Genomic DNA, 19566 nt, shown 5'->3' with positions numbered 1-19566 from the left:
GCTAGGGAGAAACCATATACAGTGGTGCCTCGCAAGACGAAAATAATCCGTTCCGCGATTCTCTTCGTCTAGCGGTTTTTTCGTCTTGCGAAGCAAGCCCATTGACGGATTAGCGGTCTAGCGGCTTCTAGCGATCAGCTGTTAAGCAGCTTATCAGCGGATCAGCTGTTAAACGGCTTATCAGCGGATCAGCTGTTAAGCGGCTTAGCGGTTTAAGAAAAGGGGGGGGAGCGGAAAAAAACCGCGGGGACTTGCAAGACATTTCGTCTTGCGAAGCAAGCCCATAGGGAAATTCGTTTTGCGAAGCACCTCCAAAACGGAAAACCCTTTCGTCTAGCGGGTTTTCCGTCTTGCGAGGCGTTCGTCTTGCGGGGCACCACTGTAACTATTTGTCAAGAGCTTCAGCCAGTGCTCCCACCAAACAAGCAACAGCAGGGAGAAACCATATCAATGGTTGGAATGTGGTGACAACTTTGACAGGAAGTCGAGCCTCGTTTTGCACCAAAGAATTCACACAAGAGGGAAACCGTATAAATATCTACAGAGTATAGAGAGTTTTGCCTGGGACCTGGAATGATCCTGTTAGGCAAATAATAAATAAATAAAACACCATTCTACTTTTCTGATTTTGACACACCTTTGCATAAATGCAAAACCTGGCGTCTCCAGACTAGGTGAAAGGAGCAGAAAGCCTAGAGGGCCCTTTGTTGTTGTTGTTGTTTAGTCGTGTCCGACTCTTTGTGACCCCCTGGACCAGAGCACGCTAGGCACTCCTGTCTTCTAAGGGCCCTTAACAACGAAAGGGGGAGCAACGAGTCCACGCTGCCCAGAGAGCCCTTAGCAACCTCTCTTAACAACGGAAGGGGGAGCAACGAATCCACGTTGCCCAGAGCCCTTAGCAACCCTCTTAGCAAGGGAAGGGGGAGCAACGAGTCCACGCTGCCCAGAGAGCCCTTAGCAACCCTCTTAACAACGGAAGGGAGAGCAACGAGTCCACGCTGCCCAGAGAGCCCTTAGCAACCCTCTTAACAACGGAAGGGGGAGCAACGAGTCCACGCTGCCCAGAGAGCCCTTAGCAACCCCTCTTGACACCGGAAGGGGAGCAACGAGTCCACGCTGCCCAGAGAGCCCTTAGCAACCCCTCTTAACAACGGAAGGGGAGCAACGAGTCGACGCTGCCCAGAGAGCCCTTAGCAACCCCTCTTAACAACCGAGGAGGAAGCAGGGAGCAACGAGTTCTGGCCAGAGAGCCATTAGCAATCCTTAATAAGAGACAGTCTGAGCCTCAAGGAGCAGGAAAGGCGGAAAAATCGAACTAAGCACAACTCCCCCCCCAAAAAAAAAATGGGGCGCGGGGGGCGTTGTGGAGACGGTTGCAGGGCAAAAATAAGGCAGTGCCGCAGAGATGGCCAACAGCAAGGGAGCAAGTGTGGGTTGGTGCTTAGATAAGAGCCAGGCAACCAAGCCCAGAAATCCTATGGCATGCTTTAACTGCTTTAACCAGTCCAGTCCTATAGATCTAGGAATCGGATGTTTGAGACCCTGGATCGCATCAATGAATGAATGAATGAATTTTATTATTACGGTTACAGACCAGTTCCGGCCCACTTACAATATCATGAAAATCACAAAACACAAGAGGAATACATTGAATTGCAATTGGGTATAGCAGAGACAATACAGATATAGTTGCAGTTAAAAATATATATTAAATCTTGATCACTAAAATATAACCTAAAATTGTCATTTAAAACCTTTTTGTAGTACAGCTTGTACTGTACTCATTTAAAACCTTTTTGTAGTACAGTTTGTTCCCTAAGTTTTATGGCAGTCGCACAGAATTTTGCGCGCATCAATGCCTTTAAAGGGCATCCCCACCCAACCAAATTTTTCAAAATTATGTGAACTGTAGCTTCCATCTCACAAGAGGCACAATTCCCAGCAGCGCCTCTAAAAAACTACCGCTCCCAGGATCCTTTTGCAAGGATAACATGCGGTGTGAATTTGTTTCGCGCGTGCCCAGAACCCTGTTCAAAACACCCTTCTGTGTTCAGGGGGTGGCTCCTCCTTGCCTCCTTCATGGACAGGCGCAGAAGGAGGTGATCTTGCCCTTTGGTCTTCCCCAGGACTTGCCCCCTGGCTTTTCATAATGTTACCGGAAAAATCCGAGGGCTCCCTTGGACAAAAACAAAGACACCAACCAGGATAACTTGGAGCAAATCAGCAGCCTGTAGGCTTGGCCTTTATTGAACTGTTGCAACAGGGTGTTCCCCTCACTTGCAGGAGAGAGGAAAGACGCAGAAAAATGGTGTGCAAGGCCTTATAAAAACTTTTGAAATTCCCATCCTCTAGGTCAAGCCCAGAAACATCATGCATACATTACAGAAAGGAGGGGTTGAGGGAGGAGTTTTGGTGGTAACCTGAGTGTCCTGTCACCTGGCTGGTTCCTCCTTTCCCCCTCCCCATGAGTACTTTCCAGGTGACAGAGGGGAGTTTGCAGTTTCCTGCCCCCAGAGGGAAGAGCTGATTATTGTCCTTTGTTCCAGTCCATGCTGAATCCACTCCCATATGCAAGTTCTTTGTGATCTTGATTGTCTTCTGTCTAGGACCGTCAGGGTTGGCATAGCAACTGGGCAGGGCTCCTGAGGATGTGCTGGGATGCTCAAGGGATTATGGCTGGCCTGTATCAAACCTTCCCCATTTTGTAGTCCTTCCTTCCTGGAGTAAAATAAAAGTGGAACAGTGCCAATCCGATGTATGGTTGATTGTCTATAAATTTATAACAGAAGTGTAGCGTATGTAGTGTGAGTGAAGTTTGTACAAACTGAATGATGGGGGGGGGGGGTTCCTGCTACATAATTGGGAAACTGCCACGGATTGAACCCGGGAGCTTCTGCCTGCAAAGAGCAGCCGCCCCGCCTCCTGCCCTTCTCGCCTTTTTGGCCTTTTAAGGGTTAAAGCGATCCGAACTGGATTCCTAGAGCGGAAGGGAATAGGGCGGGAGATAAGGGGGGGGGTTGCAGAGTCCTCCAGGAGAGAAAGCCCCTCCCTTCAAAGCCCCTTCCTGCTTGGCTTTTCCCCGGGGGGAGGAACGTGGTCTTTGTCTCTCCCAGCGCTGCATTGCGGGGGACCCTTCTGGGAGCCGGTGAGTTGTTCCCCCTTTATTTTGTGCGTTTGGGCGAAGGGGGGTCCCAGGGCTGCAGGAAGGAGAGGGTGCAAAGGGGACCTGATCCATCCAGGATGCCCCCCCCCAGCTAGGGCAGCATTTTTCTCTCCCTGTGTGCAATGGCAGGAGATGCATATGAAATATTGCAGGGAGGGGAGCATTTAAAGTTGATCTCGGTGCAAGTGTATCTCCAACTGAGCTTTGATTAGATTTAGTAGCCCCTCCCCATTAATCAGGCAGTGGCTTCGCCAAGGGTTCTGGAGGACACGCATGTGCCCATTCAGACGTGCGATGCCCGTAAGACGGAGAGGATAATTTCAGACTGAATACAAAGCACTACTGAGAACTATTGGAGGCCTAGTAATCAGAAGAATCAAATGGCTGTAATGGGGGAGGAGAAGTAATGGAGGGAGCCCCCACCCCAACCTGCAAAGAACCATAATTCACAGATTTCCCTGTTATGGGGTGGGAGCTGGATGGTTACGAGCTTAGCAAGGGAAGGGAGGTTGGTGGTGACCATTTCTTTTACTGCACCTTTTATGTCTCCTTTCTGAAGCCTTAGCCTGAGAGATGCTATTACATGTGGACACTACTGAGGAAGACGGACCAGTGGTTTGATTGGCCATTTCTGCCCTTTAGGATTAACCTCATCTTGAGCTACAGTGGCCATATTCTGTGCCCTCAAGCTGTCCCTTTTCTTTATTTAACACAGTGCACAAATCCCTCCCTTTAGGCAAAAATCTGGAAGCCATGGATAGAAGAATTAAAAATTGAACCTAATATTTGAAAATTAAAAGCAAACTCCTGGAGCTGTGGAAGATAAACAAAGCCCCGGAAATTAAGCACCACCCTCAAGCTTAGATTGCTACATCCTACTCCCCCTTGAGAAATAGCACCAAAAATACTCATTGAGTCCCTGCTGTTTCACTTTTTAAGCTTACGTTATTGTTTTTTTTCTCACTGGTTGCCTTGGTCTAATCACTGAGGTTCAGCTTCACTTACATCACACGGCTTCTCTGAAGTTATAGAAAAAGGAATAAGATGGCTGCTAAAGGCTTTAGGTTTTGCTTCCTTTAACCAGACCAATGCATTTTTGTACTATAAAGAGCCACGTTTTTCTGCCCCACTTGCAGATCCATACAGTTTCAACCAATCTTAATGTGACCTGATTACTGTAATCCTGTCTGCATATTAATTTTTTTGGGAGTAAGGCCCCAAAACAAAAGGAGATGTACAGTCATACCTTGGTTTTAGAACAGCTTAGTTCTCGAACTTTTTGGCTCCTGAACACCACAAGCCCAAAAGGGAATGTTCCAGTTTGTGAACTGTTTTTGGAAGCCGAACGTCTGACGGGGCTTCTGCAGCTTCCGATTGGCTTTAGGAGCTTCCTGCAGCCAATTGGAAGCCGCCCTTTGGTTTCTGAATGTTTTGGAAGTCAAACAGAACAGATTCCGTTCGACTTCCAAGGTATAACTGTACTTCTGAGTGGACATGTACAAAATTGGTCTATAATTTCATTGTACAGTGAATTATTATTGAATGAATGGACAACGGAGACATTTCTAAGCCTCCTTCCAGCATTTTTTATTTGCCTTTTCTTTTGCTGGCAGTGATGAATCTACATATAATGACTGTGTACAGGTATTTTGAGAAGTACAGGAAAGCCACCTTGGGTTTGCTGGGATTAAATGTACACTGAATCATCACTGAAATGGCAACTCATTAGGACCCAAGGGATTTCTTACCATTGGCTTGTGACCAAGCAACTCACTTCTCAGTCACAACCATTGACTACACTCACATTGTTTTAAAACACAGGGAGTAACATGTCAGTTTGCATTTCTTAGTGCAGAAAGAGGGTTCTGGAAGATTCTCTGTATGAAAAAAACAAGCAGAAGGTTCCTGGTGTTTGGGTTATTCCTTCAGAGAAACTCACTACAGTGGACGCTCGGGTCATGAACATGATCCGTGCAGGATGCACATTCGCAACCTGCAACGTCTGCGCACATGCGGGTTGCAATTCGGTGCTCCTGCGCATGCCCAAAGTGCGATTTAGCTCTTCTGCACATGCGCGACCCCCGAAACCTGGAAGTAACTCATTCCAGTACTTCCGGGTTTCAGTGGGTCTGTAACTCGAGGTACGACTGTACAGCTGGCTTAAACTGGTTCTGTTATCTCTTCTTCAAGGTCCTGCTGACTATTAAAAAGAGGCCAGAAGGAGCCTGGGTTTCACTTTCTATCTCTCTTCCTTCTGGTGTGGTCTGTAGATAGTATGCTTGGTGTTAAAGTTTAGTCTTATTATAAGTTATTGTAAGTTTAAGTCTGCTGCAACTGGATTTCTTATGGACAGTGCCAATCCTGAATGTATTGGATTTGTGACCTTTATGCTCATTTGCCTTCAGTAGCAGTAAAGCTCTGCTGGATGAAATATCAGTTGCCTTTGGTCTATTTTTTTTGGAATCCTGCAACGTGTTTTAAGTTTTTACTCTGCAACTATACATTGGAATCTGCTCTGGATCAATATTGAGTAGAATTCCATGACAGAGCTAGGCTGACCCCTCTGGTATTGCACTGCTGAGGTCTGCTTGTCTCGCAAGGTGAGGAAGGAGAATGAAGTGACCCTGAGGTCCACCTGGAAGAAGCCTGACGCTGCTCTGAGCCCGGCTTTGGCTGGGGAGGGCGGGATATAAATTTTTTATTATTATTATAGAAGTGGTTCTTGTCCAGTGTTTTGAGAAAAGCTGACATAGAAGTTGGCCTGCATATTTTGCATCATAACTTTTCTTCCAGGAGCCTGGTTGCTAGTGAGACTCATCCACACTTGCTCAGCGACCATTTTTCCTCTTCTGACAGTGTAGCAATCTTATAACAGAGCAATGTCTTGGCTTTGTAGGATTTGATAGCACCTCTCGTTAGGACACACAATGGCAGAAGAACGAAGGAGTTCCCTTAGACCTCTTGGAGGTTTCCTTGGAGCGCAGATGGCCAAGGAAGGAGGAAGAGGCCGCAATGCCGCCAAGATTGGGAGCGGTTGGGCATCCTGGAGAACCTCGCTGCAGAAAGTCCTGAGTGAGCAGCGTGCCCACAGCTCAGATGTACATCGCCAGCAGTTCAGGAATTTCCACTACCAAGATGCACAGGGGCCCCGAGAGATTTGCAACCGACTCTACCACATTTGCCATCGGTGGCTGAAGCCAGAGCAACACACAAAGAAGGAGATGCTGGACCTGCTGATCCTGAAGCAGTTCATGAGTGTCCTTCCACCGGAAATGGAGACCTGGGTGAAAGAATGCGGAGCGGAGACCAGTTCCCAGGCGATGGCCCTGGTGGAAGGTTACCTCCTGAGCCAAGCAGAGGAGAAGCAGCAGGCAGGACAGCAGGTGAGAGTGTTTCATTTAGATAGTCCCAAAAGTTTTGGAATCTGAGGGAGGGTATCCCAAAAGTCTCTACTAATTGCCCATTCTCTTTTGAAAAGCATCTAAGGAAGTTTCCCCACCCACCTGTCATTCCTTTTCTAATCCTTCTTCCCAATTTGTGTTTTGAATCATTGTGGCGTTTGCCTCCTAGGTGGGTCATAAGGAAAGGGTTAAATGAGTGTGTGATGTGATTGGCCAGTGAGAATGCAAGGGGAGGAGTAAAAGTTAGAGTGGGAGGTTTTGAAAGTCAATTGAGGTTTGGGAGTTGGAGAAGGAAGAGGTGTGGGTTGGTAGAGTTGTATTGTGAGAGAGTGAGAGGAATTGTTAGGTGGAGTCAGATAGATAGTTGGGAATAATCAGTTTGAAGTCATTAGGAACTAAGATTAAGAAACTGACAAGAAAAATTAGCTGTAACCATAAGCTTGTTCCTGCATTTAAAAATAAACTTGATTATTTGTTCATGGTAACAAGTGGTGGCACAGGGTCAATAGACTGTCAAAAGTCCGGGGGCCCTTTATGATCGCCACAATCATCATTACTGTTTCAGGGAAATGATTTGGTTGCAGAAATGGAGACTGATTGCTCAGAGGCAGAGACGGCTGCATCGGACACCAGAGAGAGGCCACTTGGTAATATTTAATGGGATTTATCCCAATTTCATGGATCTTGGAAATAGGCTTTGGGCTCATTTAATCTTTTCTGGAATTACTTCTCTCTAGTATTTTCCACCCCCTGGGTAAATATTAATGGGATGTATCTCAAACTAGCCTCTTTCTGTTGAGTGTAAAATAAATCCGGTTGGGTGTTTTTTTTGGGGGGGGGGGGAGACACTTGTCGCCAGTTTTTTCCACAGATGAAAACTGTCCTTGCTTAAAACAATTCACTACTTTATGCATGGGGACCTGCACATTTTGCCCAAAGGAGGAGAGTCGCATTTTCACACAACTGGTATATAAAATGGTATAAAGACATCTGTTTATAAACACTTGAATAAAATAAGTTGGTTTTTTCCCCTAAGGCCTGTGTATACTTAAGAATGCATCACTTAACCTCCAAGAGGAGCAAGTTCAACTGTCTTCCCACTAACTTTGATTCTCACAGGTGACAGGATGATGCTGGCAAGACCTCCTCAACCATCTGCTCTTCACAGTGGAGGGGATGCAGCTTCTGTGGCACAAGATCAGGTAGGGGGGCAGATCAGTGGGGAGAGAGGGGCTGAGAGTAGCCAGGGTGCCTCTGTCCCTCACCTGCCTGGGCCTGGATGAATCCCTCTTCCGCTTTGCCTCTTTAAAATCTGTCCTCAGCAAAGGCTTTGAAGGCCACTCAAAGGAGGTTTAAATGCTGACAATAATGACCAGCCACCTCTTATTAACAAGCCCTTCAGATAAAGCTAGAATTATTTCTTGGTGGTTGCAGCAGTATTATTTGTGGATTTTTAAAACAATGCTAAAATAGGATTCCAAAGAGCTGACAAACAAAAAGTAGTTATGGAAAGATTAAAAATCAAAAGACACATCATGAAAACACACCATGATACTGTACCATTATAATGCTAAAATAAACACTCATAATCAGAATGCACAGCAAGGCAGTCCCATTAAAACAACCCAAGGATGAGTAATGGATATTCCATATGCGATCTCTGAGGTGGAATTGTTTTCTTTTTCTTTTAGAATCCAGCATCCTTTGAAGATGTGGCTGTGAATTTCACGGAGGAAGAGTGGGCTCTGCTGGATGCTGACCAGAGAGCTCTACATAAGGAAGTCATGGAGGAGACCTGTGGCATCATGGATTCTCTTGGTAAGGCTCCATGCTGTATATATTTTTTTGAAAACCATACTGTATTTTTCGCCCTATAGGACGCACTTTTTCCCCTCCAAAAATGAAGAGGAAATCTGGGTGCATCCTATGGGGCGAATGCAGGCTTCAGGAACACATCCGCAGCCTAGGCAGCCCTGCGGGAGTTCCCGCAGGGTTGTTTAGGCTGCGGATAGCAGCCTGCTTCCCGGAGCGTCGGGCGCCCTGAAAGCAGAGCGCCCGGCGCTTCGGGAACACATCCGCAGCCTAGGCAGCTGCGGATAGCAGCCTGCCGCCTGGTGGGCGGGGCGCCCTGAAGCAGAGCGCCCCTCGCGCTGGGCAGACATCTCCCAGCCCCACAAGCTCGGGGGACAGCAGGGAGGCGCAGCGCCGCCATCCCGCTGTTCCTCGACCTGGTTCGGTTTCCCCAACCTGCTTTTGGGAGGGGGGGGAAATAAAGGGGAAATTTTTTTTCTTTATTTCCCCCCCAAAAAACTAGGTGCGTCCTATGGGACGAAAAATAGAGTAATGTTATATGTGATGTACCAACAATATTCTCATGTAGCTGAGTAGCACCACCTAGATAACCTGGGATTCTGTTTTTATATATATAATTTTTATTTATGATTTTCAGTTTTGTACATTTCAATAATTCTACAATGATTTTAACATTTCGAAACTACTTCCTTCCCCTTCTTTCTGCTGTTCCTTTCTCTGGTTCCTTTCTCCGATTTTTTTATCTTTTCTGCATATTCCGAATTAACTTAACTTAATCATTTATTCATCTACTTTAAATGTATACTCTTATAAAACTGCAGGTTATTTCAGTAATCTTGCCAATGTTATTATCTATTTACAGTTTGTTTGGAAATATTCAGTAAACCATTTCCTTTCTTTTGTAAAAAGTTTGTTATCTTGATTTCTTATTTTTCTGGTAAGTCTCACCGTTTCTGCGTATTCCATAAGTTTTTGAATCCGTTCTTCTTTTGTCAGAATTTTTCTTTCCATTTTTGGGCAAGCTGTGTATCAGCTTTTATGTCTTATTTTCCAGAATGTGGAATAAAGCGGAAGAATATTAACTGGACATGGGAGACCAGGGATTAAATCACCGCTCGGCTACGACACTCCCTGGGTGACCTCAGCCCAGTCGCTGTGTCTCAGCCTATGCTACCTCTCAGGATTGTTGTATGAATAACATTGGGCTAAGGAGGCCCATGAATGCTGCCTCAAGCTCCTTGAAGGGAAAGTTGGACAGATGTAAATGAAATGCTAATGAACAATGATGATAAATAAAAGTCTTGTTTTCACTTGGTCTGTCACTTACTTTAAATTGGGGGGAGTGGGGTCTGTGTGGCCAGGTTTGAAATCATGAAAAACGCATCCTAAAAGTCAAAGAAAAATCACTCTGGGGGTCGATCAGGATAGTGAGACCTACAAACATTGAACTTTACTTGTAGGTCATCAGCATATCCAGAGTGTGGTTGTATGCTGGGGAGAGGCTTGCAGTTCACGCATCCGTACAACAGTGGTGCCTCGCAAGACGAAATTAATCCCTTCCGCGAGTCTCTTTGTCTAGCGGTTTTTTCGTCTTGCGAAGCAAGCCCATTGACGGCTTAGCGGATTAGCGCTTTTAGCGGCATAGCGGATAAGCTGATAAGCGGCTTAGCGGCTTAGAAAAAGGGGCGGAGGGGAAAAAACCCGCAGGAACTCGCAAGATATTTCGTCTTGCGAAGCAAGCCCATAGGGAAATTCGTTTTGCGAAGCGCCTCCAAAACTGAAAACCCTTTCGTCTAGCGGGTTTTCCGTCTTGCGAGGCATTCGTCTTGCGGGCCACCACTGTACATATAAGCTCTGTAGGCTGGTTCTTATCTGCACTACCCTACTTTTTGTAATTGTGATTTAAATTTGCCAAAGGGCTTTTCTTCTATCTTCAACACCTTCAAGGTTCACAGATTCGTTGTGGCATAAGCTCTTTTTGGAGCTGCAGTACATGTGGTAAACGTCATCAGATGCATTGTTCTTGATAACCTGTGGAAGTTTATCCAACAATACATTTGCTAGCCTTTAAAATGTCACTGAATTCTATAGAGCACCAGAGAATTTTATAGAGCCAGTGCCATAGAATGAGCCTCTGGCATAGAAAAGGGACTTTTTACTTAGGTCTCTACAGCTTCATAATTTAAGTCCTCCAATCGCTCATGGACCCCCCCCCCAAAAAAAAATGGTATGAGTAAAATTGTTTTGTGAACAAGAGAATCATTGCTCCTTACTTTGCTGATGATTCTAATTTTTTGGAGTGATTTAAACAAAAAGAGATTTCTAAGACCTCGTTGGAGCAAAAAGTAAAGCAAAATCTTAATTTCATATATATGCTCATGGAGTCGGACCAGAAGGAGACCCTGGGGTCTCAGTAGATGAAGATGTTGACCCAGTGTGCGATGACTGATTCCAGAGCTGTCAAGCACAGTCCTCAAAACAACCACATTGAATTAAAAATAAAGTGTTTTGTAAGTTCATACAAGGACAGGGCATTGCTTCAAAGGGAGAATCGACATGGCTGCAATTTGCTGCTTCTAAAGAGGTTTCTCGCAGGTCACGGTTCTTGTGCAGAAATGGAAAGCCTGGCCTCTAAACAGATTTCAGTAACCCAGCGTAGAAATTGCAAGGCCAAAACCCATTAACCTGATCACTTATAGGCGGTCCAGTCCTCTCAGTCAATAAATCAGGAGCTGGGAACCAAAGGTGTCCCTCAGGCTGCATACACACCCTACATATAATAGAATCACAGAGCTAGAAGGGACCTTGAGGATCATCTAGTCCAACCCCCTGCAATGCAGGAATCTGCAGATCTCCCATACGGGGACTGATCCTGCAACCTTAGTGTTACCAGCACCATGCTCTAACTGAGCTGTCATTTTTGCCAATGCAAAAATCCTGGGAACTGTAGTTTGCCAAGCTACAATTCCCAGCACCTTTAACAAATGGCGGTTTCCAAAACGTGTTTTCTTTTTTAAAAAATATATATAAATTTTTATTAAAATTTTCCATAAAAAAAAACTCCAGTCATATCAATTTACACATCACATATTTTAGCTTATTGGACCTCCCTCAACTTCTCTGATAATCATTCGTAGTTAAAATCCTATCTTCACATTCCTTAATTTTAATATTGCCATTGAATACTATATTTCTGTCCTTATTTGCCTTCTTACAATATTCCTTATGTTTTCACAAAGCTTCTTTAAAGCACACTAGCGTTGTACATTCCTCACATACAGTTTTCAAATACTCTGTAAATTTTCCCCAGTCCTCAAAAAACCTATGATCCTTTTGGAATCTAATTTTCCCAGTTAATTTGTCCAGTTCTGCATAGTCTGTTAATTTTGCTCTCCATTCATCCAAAGTCGGTACTTCTTCTTGTTTCCATTTTTGGGCCAACAATGTTCTTGCTGCTGTTATTGCATACTGAAAAAAATTACAGTCTCTCCTATTTATGTCCATTCTTGTTATTCCCAGCAGGAAGGTTTCTGGTTTCTTAACGAAGCTATATTTTAGCATTTTCTTTAGTTCATTGTATATCATCTCCCAAAACCCTCTTACTTTCTTACAATCCCACCACATATGCATGAACTACCTTCTTTCTCCTTACATTTCCAACATTTATTACAAGTTTTGTACATTTTTGCTAATTTTACTGGTGTCATATACCACCTATATACCATCTTCATAACGTTTTCTTTTAATGTGAGACATGCTGTAAACTTCAAGTTTTCATTCCATAAAGTAAAGGTAAAGGTACCCCTGCCCGTACGGGCCAGTCTTGACAGACTCTGGGGTTGTGTGCCCATCTCACTTAAGAGGCCGGGGGCCAGCGCTGTCCGAAGACACTTCCGGGTCACGTGGCCAGCGTGACATCGCTGCTCTGGCGAGCCAGAGCCGCACGCGGAAACGCCGTTTACCATCCCGCTGGTAAGCGGTCCCTATTTATCTACTTGCACCCGGAGGTGCTTTCGAACTGCTAGGTTGGCAGGCGCTGGGACCGAGCAGCGGGAGCGCACCCCGCCGCAGGGATTCGAACCGCTGACCTTTCGATCGGCAAGTCCTAGGCGCTGAGGCTTTAACCCACAGCGCCACCTGCGTCCTCTTTCATTCCATAATCTTTGCCAATCATCCATTTCTATGTTATATCCTAAATCTTTGGCCCAAAACGTGTTTTCAATGTATCTGAAGTGCACACAGCCCCAGATCAAACCTGTGCTCAGGTCATGATTCCTCCTTGGCTACTCCTATGAGAGATGATCCAGCTGCGTGCCCTTGCCCTCCACCTTGAAATCTTCCCCGTCCTTAGCCACCTGATCTTTTAAAGCGCTTTACCACTAAGCAGCTCTGACGGCTTGGGGCTTCTAAGGGTTAAAGTGAGCTTATCTGGATTCCTAGAGAGGAAGGGAATGAGGAGGGCGGGGAGGAGGAGGAGGAGGAGGAGGGTCTGGAGTCTTGCAGAGGAAGAGCGTCTCCCCCCAAAGCCCCTGCCTGTCTGGATCTATCACTTTGAGCAGGGGGGGGGGGGGAGCCCTCTATTTCTCCCAAGGGCCCTTCTGAAACCTGGCGGTGAGTCGACCCCTCTCTAGTCTGTGCATTCGGGTTCAGGGGAGTCCCAGGGCTGCAGGGGGGGAGGTTGCAGACAGGGGTCTGTGCAGCCGACCCATCCACGGGACGCCCCCAAATTTGGGAGTGGAGGTTCGTCCTCTCTCTCCAAAGCCAGACGGCGCCTTTTGAAACAGAGTGTGGGGGGGTGTTAAAACTGATCTGCATGGAAGTATTTCTTCAAATGCACTTTGATTAGAATTAACACACACAACAGCAATTAATCCAGCCTCCCAAGATGACACGCATTTGCCCATTCAGGCACCCAACCCTTCAGAAGAGGTGGAGGGGGAAATCTCTTTGGAGATCGGCAAAGAAAGCATTGCTGATCAAAAGCAGCAGAGATCCAGCTGTTCGGAAGAGACATTAAAATAGGCAAGCAGAGCAGTCCCAAACCCATCAGAGGGAAGGGCTGTGGGGTGAGTCGGTGGGCGAGTATCAGCTTCCTTCCTTCAGAAGGGTTTGGAGTGCAAAGTCGGGCTTTTGAAACAGGTGAGAATGGGGTTTTTAAACCACCAGGATAGGCACCTGCCGCTCCCCCCCCCCCCGAACTGTGCAAGCTGATCAGTATAAGAATTGGCGCCTGAGTTTGATTTCCCCTCCCCGTCACTTTTCCATTGTGTGTCATGGGTTGTTGTTTTTTCCAGATTGTAAACTTGCAGGCAGGAACTACCGTATTTTTCGTCCCATAGGACGCACCTAGTTTTTTGGGGGGGAAATAAAGGGGGGGGGAATTCCTTTATTCCCCCCCCAAAAAAAACAGGTCGGGGAACAGTGGGATAGCGGCACTGCGCCTCCCCGCTGTCCCCCGAGCTTGTGGGGCTGCCCGATGTCTGCCCGAAGCGCAGGGCACTCCGCTTCAGGGCACCCCGCGCTCTGGGCAAGCAGGCTGCTATCCGCAGCCTAGGGAGCCCTGCGGGACCTCCCACAGGCTCCCCAAGCTGCGGATAGCCTCCTGAAGCCTGGAAAGCGAGAGGGGTCGGTGCGCACTGACCCCTCTCGCTCTCCAAGCTTCAACGAAAGCCTGCATTCGCCCCATAGGACGCACACAGATTTCGCCTTCATTTTTGGAGGGGAAAAAGTGCATCCTATAGGGCAAAAAATACGGTATATTTTTTAAATACAGTCACTGCTTGTAAGCCACTCTGGGGGTACAAATGCCTAAATAAATAAATGGATACAGTGGTACCCCAGGTTAAGAACTTAATTCGTTCTGGGGGTCTGTTCTTAACCTGAAACTGTTCTTAACCTGAAGCACCAGTTTAGCTAATGGGGCCTCCTGCTGCCGGCGAGCCATCCTGAAGCAAAGTTCTTAACCCAAGGTAATATTTCTGGGTTAGTGGAGTCTGTAACCTGAAGCGTATGTAACCTGAAGCGTATGTAACCCAAGGTACCACTGTACTTGGAGGTGCCAGGACTTGAACCCGGGACCCTGTGCATGCAAGGCCATGGTCCTTAGGGATGAGGAGAGCTGTGGCTGGGAACTTTCAGAAACAAAGGATGACAGTGTTAAAGAGAGGGAGGGTGCCGCAAGGGGAAAGGAGTGTCAGGGAACAGACCAGTAGAACAGATGCCGCACCTTCTTAACATTCAACCAGACTGTTGCTATTATTATTATTTAGCTCTATTGCCTGCCCTCACTAAAATGCCCCACGGTGGATTACAGCAATACAGAATATATCTGGTTGCTAGCCAGACTCATCCACATTTCCCCTGTCCTGGCAGTGTAATAATTCTGTAGCTTAACAATAATTCAACGGCTTGCCTTTTCAGGACTTGGTAGCACTTCTACTTAGGATTGTCTTATTCTTGGAGACAGAAACTGGAAGGAGACAAAGGGGTTCTTTTGGTTCTGTTCAGTTCTTCCATAAAAGAAGTATCAAAGATGGATGGGGATTTAGGAAGTTGTCCCAGTATCATCCAGGCAGGGAGCAGTGGAGGATCCTGGGACAGAACCCGAATGAAGATCCCATGTGAGGAGGACACCCTTAGCTCACATGTTGAGCACCAGCAATTCAGGCATTTCCACTACCAAAAGGCCGAAGGACCCCGAGAGGTTTGCAGCAGACTCCACCGTCTTTGCCACAAGTGGCTGATGCCAGAGCGACACACTAAGACTCAGATGCTGGACCTGGTGATCTTGGAGCAGTTCCTGGCTGTCCTTCCACTGGAGATGGAGAGCTGGGTGAGGGAGTGTGGAGCAGAGACCAGCTGTCAGGCTGTGGCCCTGGCCGAAGGTTACCTCCTGAGCCAAGCAGAGAACGAGAAGCAGAGAAGGCAGCAGGTGAGAGTGTTTATCCTGGTACTTCCATAAAGCATCCAAGGATATCCGGTAACCCTGAAGGTTTCTTCCTCTCTCATCCCTTCTTTTTATTCTTCTTCCCATTCTGTTTTTTGAATCTTTGTTGCTCTTTCAGGGAAAAGATCTGTTTGCAAAAATGGACGTTGATTTCTGCGAGTGGGAGAGGACTCCATCAGACACCAGACAGAGGCCACTGGGTAAGGGCTGGTGGGATCTATCTCAATATGGTCCCCCTATTTCGAGTGTGAAAAAAATATGTGGGCTCTTTGGGGTGAATGACCCTCTTCTCCAGCCTTTTTCCAGAGATGAAAAATGTCTTTATTTTCAATGTTTTGCTATGTTATCTATGGAGACCTGTACTTTGACTTGTAGTCAAAAGCTGATACAGTGGACGCTCAGGTTGCGAACGTGATCCGCAATGATTTGGCGCTTCTGCTCATACGCAAAGTGTGATTTTAGCGCTGAAACCTGGAAGTAACCCGTTCCAGTACTTCCGGGTTCAGTTCGGCGTGGTGCACAACCTGAAAACACACAACCTGAAGCGTCTTAACCCAAGATATGACTGTACATTGAAAGAAGTGTTTTCACATAATTGAAATATTAAATAGGTTTAAACACATATACAGTGGTACCTCGGGTTAAGTACCTAATTCGTTCTGGAGGTCCGTACTTAACCTGAAACTGTTCTTAACCTGAAGCACCACTTTAGCTAATGGGGCCTGCCGCTGCGCTGCCGGAGCACGATTTCTGTTCTCATCCTGAAGCAAAGTTCTTAACCTGAAGCACTATTTCTGTGTTAGCGGAGTATGTAACCTGAAGCGTATGTAACCTGAAGCGTATGTAACCCGAGGTACCACTGTATTCATAAACTCTTGACACATAAGCCTTTTTCTAAGGCCTGTTTGTAGTTGTTGATACTGACTTCCCACCAACTTTGTCTCTTGCAGGTGATAGCGTGATGCTGGCAAGAGCTCCTAAGCCATCTCCTCTTCACAGCAGAGGGGAAGCAGCTTCTGTGGCACAAGATCAGGTAGTGGGGCAGATCAGTGTGGGGAGAGAGGCTGGGGGCAGCCAGGGCACCTCTGTCCCCTCCTCACCTTCCGAGGCCTGAATGAATCTCTTACCACTTTGCTGCTTTGAAATCTGTCCTTGGCAAAGTCTCCAGCGGGTGCTGAGTAGAAGTAGTTAATGTTTATGCTGTCTCTGAGGGGTAAATGTTTTCTTTTTCTTTTAGGATTCAGTGTCCTTTGAAGATGTTGCTGTGTATTTCACAGACGAGGAGTGGGCGCTGCTGGATCCTGACCAGAGAGCTTTGCATAACGAAGTCATGGAGGAGAATTGTGGGATCATGGCCTCTCTCAGTAAGCCTCCCAATTGAATCATAATATCAACTTTGAAAATAGTTACATGTGTGATGTATCAACAAAATTATCATATATAACTCAAAAATGCCACCTATAGCATCTGGGTTCTATATGCCCCCGCATTTAACATTGAATGAACAGCAATCTATTGTTTCATCTCAGAATATACTTTGTCCAATTATGTCCTTTTAAACAGAGATCAAACAGGTCTGAACTTCCCAGGCCTTTTGAAATGTAAATTTTGGAATTGTTATGGAAGTGGAAGTAGCCTCTCAGTCATTTTCTGGTTGGCGAAAGAGACCGCTGACATCAAAAACTGAGCAGACTTCATGATTAGGCCAAACAAGTATCTATCTCAGAAAAGAAGTGGGCTTTTACTAGTATCAAATTCCCATAACATTTTAAGCTTTTCCCCTCCTGAAAACATCAGGACGGGAGTCCAAAGATGCTCTCTTTAACAACCAGCCATGTTCAAGGAACTGCACACTTGCTCTAAAATCCAAGACAGGTAACATGTAACTAGCAAAGTTAGACTGGTTTTAGTAAGAAAATTGTGTTTTGTTTGACTGTGCTTTTTGTGATGAGTGGACCTTGGAGACCCTGAAACCAATCAGGAGGGAATGGAGAGTTAAAAGATAGAAGCTGACAATTTAATTGTCAGATATGGCTTGGATTGGGTTTAGAAAGGTCTTGGCTAGAGACTGTTTTGGGTTTTGCTAGGCATGGCAACCCAGATCATTTCCCTGAGTAGAAGGAAAATATCCTAGAAGACGGTTGGAAGTGTTTTACTTGCTTAGTAGAACAAATAGCCATTCTAGGCCCAAGTAGAAGAAATAGCTATTTTAGGAGGAATCAGTTTAATTAGAAACAGATTTAAAGTGGAAGTTTTGAGTGAAATTATTATTTCTGCAAAGTGGATTTGACTGAAGCAAAAGCGTTGTGCCTAATTAGAGTAACCATTAAGCTTTAACCCTCATGGACTGTATATGAAATTTTAGTTTTGTTTCCAATGTCCCTCAACCTTACTTTGATCCTCTGGTTGAGGGATAAGTGGCCACAGGATTTTCTTCCACATTACTAGGAGTCCTTGCTGGGTATTTGTAAATGCTACCAAATACCAAGGAACTAGACGTCTCAAATGTTACTGACAGGGAGTGTCAACATTTTAAAACACCTAAAACCTGGTCATGTTACCTCACTCCAATATTTTCTGAGGGAGTTTGCCAAAATTATTTATATTTTAAAATTTGGCTTAGCTTTGTTTTATAGGCTAATGTTAACGGGCATCTTTTTTTCTCACAACAACCAAATCCAACAGTGTAGCACACCAGCTCTCAGAAAATGCTAGCAGCTCTGTGCAATAAGATCTGCCTCCCATCTAAATCCTTTCAGTTCTTTCTTTCTCACAGGCATTCTGGGGGTTGGATTAGATGACCCTTGGGTCCCTTCCAACTCTTATGATTCTTTGGTATGTTCCACTAATTTAGGTCTCCATTTTCTCCTAAAGCTCTAAAAAAATTTCTATCTCCATTGCAGAAGGTAACAAATTGGAAACAACGAACCATGAGAAAATCCCCACAGCGGAGGAGCCATCTAAATATTTAGAGTGTGAAGAGATCCTGAGTCAGAATTCCCACGAAAGAACTGCCAGCAGGGAGAAACCCTATCACTGTTTAGAATGTGGGAAGGGCTTCAAGTGGAAGAAAAGTCTCACTTCGCATCAAATAATTCACACAGGGGAGAAGCCATTTGAATGCTTGGAATGTGGTAAGAGCTTCAGCTGGAAGGAAAGTCTCACTTCCCATCAAAGAATCCATACAGGAGAGAAACCGCATCAGTGCTTGGAATGTGGGAAGAGCTTTAATGCAAGCAGAAACTTGCGCCGCCATCAAAGAATTCACAGTGGGGAGAAACCATATCAGTGCTTGGAATGTGGGAAGAGCTTTACGAGAAGCACGAGCTTCCGTTGTCATCAGAGTATCCACAGTGGAGAAAAACCGTATCAGTGCTTGGAATGCGGCAAAAGCTTTACGAGAAGCATATACTTCCATCATCATCAAACAATGCACAGTGGGGAGAAACCGTATCAATGCTTAGAATGTGGAAAGAGCTTCCGCTGCAAGAGAAGTCTCATTTCCCATCAACAAATTCACACAGGGGTGAAATCATAAAAGCTGTGCCTTCTGGTGTAACCAAGTTCTGGTTTTCTCTCCATCTTCCTCTCTTGCAAACTTACTGTGGGCACTTAACCATTACACGTACAAATACTAAACTGATAAGACAATCACTTTAAGCTTTCCAGTTTTAGTGGTAAGGGGCAAATGATGAGGAACAGAGAGAAGGCCGCCAGTTGCTTCCTGGTGGCCCTGGGAGTTGTTTTGTTGGGGCAGAAATGCAGAGGAAGTGAGTGGAACCATTCATTGTTGACAGTTGCCCTCCAGAGCCAGAAAACCTCAAGACCGGCATTGCTGAAGCAAACTGTGAGAGAGCCAGTGTGGTGTAGTGGTTAAGAGCGGTAGTCTTGTAATCTGGGGAACTGGGTTCGCTTCCCCGCTCCTCCACATGCAACTGCTGGGTGACCTTGGGCTAGTCACACTTCTCTGAAGTCTCTCAGCCCCACTCACCTCACAGAGTGTTTGTTGTGGGGGAGGAAGGGAAAGGAGAATAATAATAATAATAATAATAATAATAATAATAATACCCCGCCCATCTGGCTGGGTTTCCCCAGCCACTCTGGGCGGCTTCCATAGAAACCAAAAATAGACTAGAATATCACAGATTAAAAACTTCCCTGAACAGGGCTGCTTTAAGATGTCTTCTGAATGTCAGGTAGTTATTTATCGCTTTGACATCTGATGGGAGGGCGTTCCACAGGGC

At 45.8% G+C, this 19566-nt stretch overlaps 5 protein-coding genes across 6 annotated transcripts in view; 3 read left to right on the top strand and 2 right to left on the bottom strand.

The window, feature by feature from the left end:
• LOC310837292 (uncharacterized protein) overlaps positions 1–19566 on the bottom strand; it is a 530615-nt gene that overhangs the window by 53944 nt on the left and 457105 nt on the right. The gene's annotated exons all lie outside the window — the stretch shown is intronic.
• LOC310837527 (uncharacterized protein) overlaps positions 1–19566 on the bottom strand; it is a 93495-nt gene that overhangs the window by 36820 nt on the left and 37109 nt on the right. The window lies entirely within an intron of this gene.
• The window catches only part of LOC310837592 (uncharacterized protein), a 60378-nt gene that overhangs the window by 37529 nt on the left and 3283 nt on the right, over positions 1–19566 (top strand). Inside the window, exon 7 of one of the 2 annotated variants that reach the window (XR_014560588.1) lies at positions 3806–3823. The exons of the other annotated variant lie outside the window; for it this stretch is intronic. The gene's annotated coding sequence lies outside the window, so the exon portion shown is untranslated. Of the gene's footprint in view, positions 1–3805; positions 3824–19566 lie in introns of those variants that run through there. 2 annotated transcript variants of the gene reach the window in all.
• On the top strand, positions 2998–9686 carry LOC310837947 (neurotrophin receptor-interacting factor homolog). Its single transcript, XM_083725207.1, has 6 exons — positions 2998–3145; positions 6060–6546; positions 7130–7211; positions 7684–7766; positions 8256–8382; positions 9431–9686. Exons 2-6 carry the CDS (start codon positions 6091–6093, stop codon positions 9481–9483), a joined length of 801 nt encoding a protein of 266 aa, XP_083581333.1. The 5' UTR covers positions 2998–3145; positions 6060–6090; the 3' UTR covers positions 9484–9686.
• On the top strand, positions 12760–19341 carry LOC310837753 (zinc finger protein 202-like). Its single transcript, XM_083724813.1, has 6 exons — positions 12760–12987; positions 14797–15307; positions 15441–15522; positions 16273–16355; positions 16560–16686; positions 18226–19341. Exons 2-6 carry the CDS (start codon positions 14909–14911, stop codon positions 18858–18860), a joined length of 1326 nt encoding a protein of 441 aa, XP_083580939.1. The 5' UTR covers positions 12760–12987; positions 14797–14908; the 3' UTR covers positions 18861–19341.

The sequence above is a fragment of the Podarcis gaigeae genome (genome assembly GCF_964106915.1).
Source record: "Podarcis gaigeae genome assembly, chromosome: 2".
NCBI classification, from domain to species: domain Eukaryota; kingdom Metazoa; phylum Chordata; class Lepidosauria; order Squamata; family Lacertidae; genus Podarcis; species Podarcis gaigeae.
This window is presented reverse-complemented; position numbering and strand designations above follow the sequence as displayed.

What these genes read in the sequence shown, in the direction of transcription:
- LOC310837947 (XM_083725207.1), top strand. Translation starts at nt 6,091, where the DNA reads ATGGCAGAAGAACGAAGGAGTTCCCTTAGACCTCTTGGAGGTTTCCTT. An exon ending in AGCAGCAGGCAGGACAGCAG is followed by an intron (nt 6,547 to 7,129) that starts GTGAGAGTGTTT and finishes TTACTGTTTCAG; the next exon opens with GGAAATGATTTGGTTGCAGA. An exon ending in CTTCTGTGGCACAAGATCAG is followed by an intron (nt 7,767 to 8,255) that starts GTAGGGGGGCAG and finishes TTTTTCTTTTAG; the next exon opens with AATCCAGCATCCTTTGAAGA.
- LOC310837753 (XM_083724813.1), top strand. Translation starts at nt 14,909, where the DNA reads ATGGATGGGGATTTAGGAAGTTGTCCCAGTATCATCCAGGCAGGGAGC. An exon ending in AGAAGCAGAGAAGGCAGCAG is followed by an intron (nt 15,308 to 15,440) that starts GTGAGAGTGTTT and finishes TTGCTCTTTCAG; the next exon opens with GGAAAAGATCTGTTTGCAAA. An exon ending in CACCAGACAGAGGCCACTGG is followed by an intron (nt 15,523 to 16,272) that starts GTAAGGGCTGGT and finishes TGTCTCTTGCAG; the next exon opens with GTGATAGCGTGATGCTGGCA.